This window comes from Ascidiella aspersa, chromosome 2, assembly GCF_963924565.1.
Source record: "Ascidiella aspersa chromosome 2, kaAscAspe10.2, whole genome shotgun sequence".
In the NCBI taxonomy this organism is placed as follows: domain Eukaryota; kingdom Metazoa; phylum Chordata; class Ascidiacea; order Phlebobranchia; family Ascidiidae; genus Ascidiella; species Ascidiella aspersa.
The window spans coordinates 21,332,712-21,342,412 of record NC_139448.1 but is presented as its reverse complement, the minus strand read 5'-3'; the positions used below and the strand labels follow the sequence as shown (position 1 = coordinate 21,342,412).

The 9,701-nt window shown below is 35.0% G+C and overlaps 1 protein-coding gene across 3 annotated transcripts in view; it reads right to left on the bottom strand.

The window, feature by feature from the left end:
* Window positions 1–3,064: 3,064 nt before the first annotated feature.
* The window catches only part of LOC146164303 (uncharacterized), a 71,112-nt gene continuing 64,475 nt past the window's right edge, over window positions 3,065–9,701 (bottom strand). For all 3 annotated transcript variants that reach the window (XM_083382523.1, XM_083382524.1, XM_083382525.1), the window contains exon 18: window positions 3,065–3,691. In XM_083382523.1, the coding sequence (XP_083238649.1) occupies window positions 3,259–3,691 (433 nt within the window). In that variant the 3' untranslated portion in view covers window positions 3,065–3,258. The remainder of the gene's footprint in view (window positions 3,692–9,701) is intronic.

Sequence of the window (9,701 nt, the reverse complement as noted above, 5' to 3'; positions counted from 1 at the left end):
ACTGAAAATTGTAGAGGTGGAATAGCATGTGGTGGAATATTTTCCAATCATATATTATGAGTGAATGAATTATATGACACCCCTATAAGTGGATAGCTGAATATCCATTTTATTTTGGTTACGTAAATTGGCGGAATACAGGCTATTTAGTCAGGGCCGGACTCGGCGAAATGCCACATTTAACCGGAGTCGGACTCAGGTTATTTTTAACCGACTCCACAGCCCTGTTTGAAATAGATATTTTTTGTCATTTTCATTGTAAGTTTGCGAAAAGTATTTTTTACCTTGAGTGCTTCTCATCTTTTCTCCCTAATAGCTGATAACAAAAGTTTGGAGGTTGTAGTTGAATGAATATCAAATCCCATGTATAGAAGTAGCTGTGACATCTTGTAAACAGCTTAAATATATCTTTATTCAGTTTAAACTTAATTGAATAACTGACTGTAAAAGAATAAAGGTTATTATTACATTTAATTTCAACAGATTACAAAGCTGCAAAGTATACAAGTCAATATAGTCTGGTGCTTTCCTTTTTTAAATGAACAATATTACACACTAAGTTTGTGTTCACCGAACCCTATCCACTAAACTGGTACCAAAATGTGTAATATTAATATTCCTTAACACCAAAACTAAAGAATAATTGAATATATTACAAGATCCCTACTCTAATTTTCTTTAAACGTTTTACTATAATGCTAAAAAAGAAGAAACTGGGGCAATAAAAATAAGTTTAAACAATATTGTAATATTTTGTTTATTGTATCATATAAGCGAACACAAAAAGTAGTACCGAAGGGCTTACTAGTAATAATAACAAAATGTAAATTCCTCTCCGGCACCCCGGTTTGGAACCACTGGTCTACTCTACAGCAACGCGTTGGACGCTGCCGCAGTCATTAACTAGACGACGTTGGCGTGCCAACGAGTGTGTTACCATATTATATAGTATTTATGGTCAGCTGATATTGTAAGCCCAACAGGCTTTTTTAAGTGTATTTACACGAAACTCGGCAATGAAAGTTTGACACCTAATTCAAGCATAACTTTAACCTGTCAGAAATTTCACACCTTAATATACATAAGCCGGTTGCTCCAAAATTTTAGCTCACCAACATGCAAGTCAAGCCCAGTTGTTTACGTTTTACTATTATGCACTAGAGCGAAACGCTGTCGAAAATGGGCTACGTCACAGTTTGTCCTCATGGTTATAATCTCTTTGCTATAGCCTAATATGTATATATATATATTAAAATATTGGTGAAAATATATTTAATAGATAACTTTATATAAGTAGGATGAAATGAATTATAATTTTAACAACAAATCGCGAAGTAAACGCCAACCCAAGAGATAGAAATTTGCTTAACACACTTATTAAGCGACTAACCTACCTCTTACGAGCGTGCTAGACTTAGCGCGCTTTAGCACGATAAAAACCAGTCAAGCGAGGCGACGTCGCCGTGCGTCATTTTAAGCGTGTCAGACAAGCGCGCTAGCTCACTTATTTTGCTCACGTAGGGAGGCCTACTGTTAATGCGGATTTGAAATGTTTTCTTGCTTCTAGCTACAACCGTCAACGAAAAAATGGCTAATGCATGCTCAAACTCAGTTATTTTTTGCTAAATATATGCAGTTAAGGGCCTGTTTATTAATCCAGAACAGTTTTTTGAAGAAATTAGGTTTACATAGTGTTGGGGCAAACCGGACCCCAAACAAGATCGTCCGTTATTACTCGTGTAACTCAACTTAAAACTTTACTGTTTGTTTTTAGATTTTTCAGTAAAACATTTTGGAACTTGAATAAAATTACCAAAGATATTATTATTTTATGTTTAGGTCAGTTTTGCAGGACGGCCAAACAATGATAAATTTTAACAAGATCTGTTGTAAAAAAGATCGATTAATATTTCTTTGACTAGGCCTATAAATGTCTGTTTATGTACGGCCCATTTATAACCATGTAACTTATATATTGATGCAATGCTACTTACATATTATTTCCTTCTTGGTTTTCTTAAAAAAAAATTGTATTTTCAACTTAGAAGGCGCCATGTATACCAATAATGGGATTATGACGTCACATTGTGACGCAAATTGTACCAATATTTCTGAATTTTTTGTATGCGCCTCTTAAACAAAAATTCGTCATCCTGCATTTTCGAAAAATAAACCAATTAATATCGTGATCTTTTATCAGTGGGATCCGTTATGCCCCGTGCAAAAATCGTCCACAAATGTTAAGTTGTTCGGAAGGTATGCTTGTTTCAGAAGACCTTTGGGTTGCTACCCCCGGATGGGTGATAAAAACCGATTAGACAAAGTAATTTACAGTAAAACATGTATTACTTTACAATCGTCAGTGCGGATTTGATTTGTTTATTTGCTTTTAGCTACAAACATCAATTAAAAATTGGTTAATGCGAAATGTTTAAACGGTTGTGGCAAAAAATTGTAGATATTTTCGTTTTAATTTGAGAATGATATAAGCTCGCAAAAGGCGAAGTTTACTGCGCAATTTGGCAGGAATGGCTGTTGCGCACCTTAGGGGGAACACTGCTCATATAGTGTATTACAATGTATATTTAAAATTACATTTTCCTAACCTTACAGCTAGCAACACCCTACAAAAATCTAACCTCACAAAATTAAGGGCCGAATTTTGCCAGGGCCTAAGGCTATATCAGCCTAGTGGTTAATCCGGCCCTGATAGCACACTACACTTGACGAAGCACGTCATAGATCTTTTAAGTAACGAAAACCTGCGACATTTGTCAATTAAGAATAACTCCCAAGTATTGCGTGGTTAAACTCATGGTAAGAAGCCATTAGGCTTTTGGATAATAATGTTACTGGGAAGGCTTGTTGTACGATATCCGTGTAGGTTTTCTGATGTTTAATCAAAATATGTTTAGGATACGACCCGTGTGGTAGCAGTATTTGTTCAACGAAAGAAAACCTCGTTCGAAAAGTAAATTTGCTTTGTGGTCAAACTGCGACAACAAATGCGATATTTTTCAAACTCTACCTAAATTTTGCGTGGTTAAACATACTGCTAGAATAGTACACAAGCACGACCTGGTGTTATAATTTTACATTAAAGTCAACGCAATATAAACACAATAAAAAATAACACGATTAGCAATATGCACGACAGACAGTAGTTTAAAATTACAAATGAAAAAAAACAACTTTTCTTTTATACTAAATTACATTTGATAAAACTCAGCGCAACACACGAGAAATATCTTCGATGTGTCAAGGTTTGTTATGACGAACCAATGATTTATTAGACATGGAACCAAGCATCGGGGTGCGATTATCAGTGGGCGGGGGAAATGTATGGTTTATTGGAACCGAAAATAGCGTCATTTGTCTTTGAGGTGAAAATCGACGACTTGTTGGAGAGTGCTGAGGAGCTCCATTATCAGAACTTGGCAGGCCACGAAAGTATTCGGAAGTTGGACTGTAACGTCGTTGTGGAGGACTGCCACTTCGCTGGTAAAATGACGACTGTCTCGGGTAAGGTGGGGAAAAACGGAGTCGAGAAGGGATACGTGGAACGTAACTGTCTTGTGGGGAGTATTTCGTTTGAAATCCTGTTTGGGCTACGTGAGGTAAAGAAAATGCTCCTCGATCGGTATCGGAAAGGCGAGAAACCTCCATATCGCAGTGACTTGCGTATGACTCCCTACACATCAAGCGTATTAATCAAGTGCTATGTGGTTTATTTAACATTTAAACAAGAAAAACAAAATATGAAGAAAACACCAGTTAACCTGAAGAGCAATAAAAAGTAACACACGCTACAGTTTACAGGCCACATATGAACACGAAATGACATGTTGCGTTGTTAGGCTAAAGTCGGCTCAAAATGATTTAATTGAAAGCAACACATTAGGGTCGCTTGCCAACTGTGCCCACGCAGACTCCGGAGTATCACCCGCAAATACAAGATAATTCACCTCTACCTGTGCTCTGCAGCATCCAGGTCATACTGCGATAATAACTCAACATAAACTGTATATATTTTTACATGTATATATTGAAACGAAAGTGGCACTCACCAACGTTTGCCAGATATCACGACTGCAGCGGATAAAAACTCATCAGCTGCAGTATTTTTATACTTGCTATTTTTCCGGCTACTCTCAGAACTATTTTTGCTACAATTTATTAAAATCCGCTACAAGTCCTATAATCGATAAATATGAATATTATAGACATTATTTTGGAAATATATAATGTTAACGCTCAAAACTAGGTAATAGAAATGCCTAACGTGTTTACTTTTCGATCTATCGGTGGTCTAACACAGTGTGGTCAACTGCAGGCCCGCGGGCCAAAGGCCAAAGTTGGCCCGCGAGCTCCGCTTTTTTGGCCAGCGAACTGATAGTCAGCTTTGCTTCTATCTAGCAATATCACTTCAATTTTTGTTATTGTAATTAACAAAAAAACTTCGTAAATGATCCTTTGTGATTTCAGCTGAACAAAGGTGTACATTTCATAAAGTTAGTATATATGCCATAGGCCAGCGGTTCGTAACCTGGTCATTTTTTGAAACAAGATAACGTAATGTTTAAATCAATGTGTCGAGCACGAGCAATTTGTTGTGTGGCCAATGCGAAAAGCCTCCTGAATTTACAGTTCAGCGCCAATTCAACCAATTAAACTAAAAAAAAATTTCGCGTGACCAACAACACGCTTTACTATTTTCAAATTGTCTAAGTGATATTTAATTAAAAATTCCGAATTGCTTTTTGTAGGGGGGCGAAAGGCATTGGAAAATTACCGAAGGAGGTGCGGCTGAAAAAAGGTTGCGGCTGGAAAAAGGTTAAAATCCACTGCCATAGGCTATGTATAATTTGCCAGCAATAAGCCTAAGAATCGCTATTTAAAAACATTGGCCCGCAAGATAAAAAAAATGTTTTTGGCCCGCGATGAAAAGAAGGACCGCGCTGGTCTAACACAACCGCCGGCCTGCCAGCCGACCATACTTTCAGAATTTCAGGTATTGAACAATACAATTTATTCTTGGCAGTGCTTTGCAAATTAGCGTTAGTATGATGTTTTGTGCTGTTATAATTAAATTTCTGGTATAGGGCGATCATTTTTGATTTGTCAAACAAAGTCAAAATTTACACGTTGCCCCTAGTCAAAATCGATTAAAAATGCACATAAATTGTTTAAAAAATTAAGAGCTATGCTCAGCCTTTTATAACTGTCATTCAAGGAGAATTTTATAAAAAAGTTAGTTTTGCGTAATGTTTAACGACATTTTAACTGTATTATGTCTTTATTGGGGCAACATAGGCTACGGTATATGCGAGCTTGCAGAATTAACCACTCAGGCTTATAGTTTATCGCATTAGGCTTAGCTCGAACTATTTTGCATTATATAGTCGTTTATGAATATACTGTTGCTGCCAGGCATTATATCAATTTTAAAAGAAGGTTCTTCTGACAGGTGATACCTATTCAGGCAATCTTCTTCAGGGCAAATTAACTTGTAACCTTGCAAAAGGGTATATTACAGTGAAGAAAAACGACGAAAAACCAAGGTGGCAAAACGAAGCGAAAAAGGGTAACAAGGCGCGAATAACGAGAGAACTCGATAACCGGATGCAACCTTCTAATGGCCGCTACTGCACAAAAATTGATAAGATTTATTCTGTGCCGACGTTTCGACTACCTATTCAGGCAATCTTCTTCAGGGCAAATTAACAATTTTATGCGGTAGCGGCCATTAGAAGGCTGCAGCCGGTTATCGCGTTCTCACGTTACACTGTAAAAATTGAGCCATTGGTCGGACTGATGGCCTTTTAGCAATTTTTGGTGGCTGAGCTAGTTTTGTTATTTAAGATTCATTATGTGGATGTAAATGTGATAGCCGTGCAACGTTCATTGCACAGTATTTTTTAAAGTTAGTGTGGCAAAAAGTTTTTATTCTGGGTTATTGCTGCATTACAGGGCCAAACGAACCATGTCCCCCCAAACTATGCTTTTAGCCAAGTTTAATTATGTTAACACAAAATTGTTTTGTTTTTTTACTTTTATTCGTTTAGTTATATTTCATCATTCCAAAGGCGCTATGCATACCTATGGCATGTTGCGACGTGGTGATTCAAAAACTCTACACAGTGCAATTCCTGTTAATTATACTATGAAGGCCGTTATTTGAAACAAAATTTTAATTCTGTTGTTTGGGCCTTTAAATACTTTTTCGAGTTATTCAAAAAAGTTTGCCAACCACTTAATTTAGTAACCACCTATTTTTTCTAAGAAAAGAAAAAACAAAATTGTAACAGTCACCAAGATGATGCACAATTATTGCAGAATAGTCTTCAAGCGACCATTTTGCAAGTAGGAACTGGAGATTAACGTTGCAGGTGGCGACAATTTAAACTTCACTATGCTGTAATTTTTCACAGGGTCGTTGTAAATCTGTATCTTAATATTTGTTCATACGAAATCCTCCCCAAACTAAAAGACTTTTGACACTTGGATGTCCTTTTTTTATTACACTCAGATACTATTTTCTAACTCCTGGGAAAATGTCAGTATTATTGCTAAGGAAAATGTCAGTATTACATTCCCTAAGGTAGTGCTTCTTAAACTTTTTTAGTTTTGTTTACCCCCAAGCATCTATCTCCAGATTTCATTCACCCTTGTTTCATGATATGATAAAACTATCTCTTCTATATATAACAGCACAAATTACTTAGGTTATTTTGATGTAGTGTTATGAACATCTCAAGCTAAGTTTTTCCATTACAAATATACAATTTCTCTAGTCCAGAGATATAAAACTACAAAAGCCCAAAACACAGTCACCAAATTTTTGTACTTATACACTCGGTGCAAACCAACTTCATTAAAATAAACAAAAATAACACACTAAAAAAACAACAGTTCAGTAGTCGATTTACTGCAGAGCTATTATCCATTTCTGACGGTTCACTCTTATTTAACCCTTTTGGTTGGTTCATCCCTGAAAATTTTTTATTCACACTGGGGTGAAATATTCACCTGTTTAAGAAACACTGCCCTAAAATGTCAGTATAACATTCTGTAAGGAAATGTCAGTATTAACCTGTAAAACTATGTGTTCTTTGATAAAGCAAAAGTGAAAGATGAACGTTTCAGAACCGAAATTGCAGGCACCTTTCGTACTAGTCATGCTCGGCACTTTTAACTTTTGGTAAACCCAAATGGTAGGTAATAAGGCTGTCCTGCATGTATAGAATGATAATTTCTTTGTTTAGTGTAGCAACACAAATCTCTTTTTCTGCTTGATAAGTAAGCGAAAAAAATTCTCTTTAATTTATCTCAAATTTTGTTACTCTGTTAATTTGAATTGATTATTTAAAAATGTGTTAGAAAATCACCAACAATTGATTTTAAAAGTGTTGCTGGGTGCAGCCAGCTTGTTTATCAATATAAGGAACTTCATACTGCTGTTCATATGTCGGCAGTCCACTCCGAAGAAATATAATTTTAAACCTATTTTTCAATATGTGTGGCACCAAACACAATCAAAATAAATCCAAGGGATTTTCTGCTGTAGTCCTTTTTATACATTTTAACTACAGAAGGTTATTTCTTGCTTTAGTCAATGTATTTTACACCAACTACTGTCATCTCGTTTTAGAGCTGACCTGCCTCTTCAAAGAGGTCAACCCAAATACAAGGGTTGTTATAAATAGTAAATTTGTGGTAAACATGTTTATGTTTAAGTGGGTGTTTGAAACAACAATCATATAACTAAGCTACAGCCAAGGTTGGCGACTTTTAAATGCGAATTAAACAAATTGACCAACAATTCTACTAAAAAACATATTTATTTGAGTTGGATGTGTTTTAGGTGATATATACATCAGCTGCTTACACAAGCTTCAAAGTTTAATTGGAGAGTTTCTTTATTGCCTTCTGTGAAGATATTTGGTTGCATGGTAGCAACGTTTTGCTATTACTTTGTTTTGAATATGGAGTATTTCCCAATTGATTTATATTCAAAGGTACGACAAAAAAATGTATAAGGTTTACTTGTCAATTAGTTAAACAATAATTATTTGACTTTTTTTTGACTGCTTATGATAAATGTGTTTGTTTTAAAAATAGGCAACAAAAGGAATCACCTGGTAAAGTATTTTAATAACTATTGTGTAGACAAAATAGTGTTTATATAAAACATTCTAATTTAAGAACTATTTATTTATGTTTTAATTTATATGCATGTAATATTTTTTTTCATTTGCAAAAATTAATATTTCAGGGACAAAAGGTGCCAGCAAAGAGATATTCAGTGACATAAGACTCAGCTCTTGGTTGCATGCAGCATGATAAATAAAAAAACTGATCACCGCATCGTTATCTGGATTATTCTATTTTAGTTTAAGTTGATTTGTCAGCATTGGGAAAACGTAACCTATATGCATTGGTTTTTTAAACAAATTATTCTTTTCGCATGTTTGCTACTATTTACACTAAAAATAGTTGTACCTAAACTTCTGCCAGTGCTTTTTACTATAAATGTTTTAACAGTGCATGCCACAGTATGCATAAAATGTTTGGGCTTAATATATTTTCTTAAAGCGGACGAAAATAGTTGAGTGAAGCGCAAATTTTTTATGCGCATAGTAAAAGTAGTCATAAATATAGTTCAAGGGGACCTGGCCTGATGCCACCCTTGGTTACACCCCTATCCACTTGCATATTAACTATCAATAAATTATGGTAAAACATTACCTTTCATGAGCAATATTTTTTCCGGTACATATTCGCTAGTCTGAAACAAAATAATACACTGCTCAAAAGCAATTTTTCAACAGAGATGTGCTAATTCTTAAAAGGGTCGCACTGTAACATAATCCAATAGTGACATAATTTATGCAGCATTTTATCTATGTCTGAGTGTCATCTTAGATAAGAATAGTATGAGAAACAGTGTTCCCTCTAATTTTTTACCATGTGCACCTGCACTCCTATTTAAACTTCTCCACAGAATCCTTTATGCAGTTAGTGATGGAAAAGGTTAATTATTTAACAAAACCATTTAAAATATGAAATCCTGTCACCAAGGTTTTCCGAATGAGGGAATATTTGAATACACCTGATATATGTTATATCTTGATGACCTATATTTATTTGTTCAAAAAGGGATATGTTAGACATTTTTTTTTCTCAAGAAACACAAACTTGCCAAAATCTTTAAAATATAATGTGCCACAGAAAAACCAAAAGCAGTCTTGGAATCAGTTTAAAAAATACATCTTCAATAAAATACATTCTCCAGTAATTTTGCTGAATGATAAATTAACAAATTTAACATCAGTATGGTTTATCTAAGTAAAGAGCACTTGATTTATCCTGGCAGAATTACTTTTTCCCTTTTGGTTACGTTGATGTTGTGTTACTTTAGGGAGGAGGTGCAAAACCTTACTTGATAGATATTTGTACAAACGAAAAACAAGAATATTGTTTATTGCCTAACTATTTTTATGGGGTCAAAAAGTTAAGCACCGCACAAGTAGCAAGTCGTAAGGTCGTACAACTTAATAAAAAGTTATGTAATTGTTTATGTCTTGTGGTGTGCTAACGAGAGATGAATGTATCAGAGATGAAATGTATTTTTTTGCAACTTTTCGTAACCCTACTGCTTTTAAGATTATATCTTTGACTGCAACGATGACTATCATTTG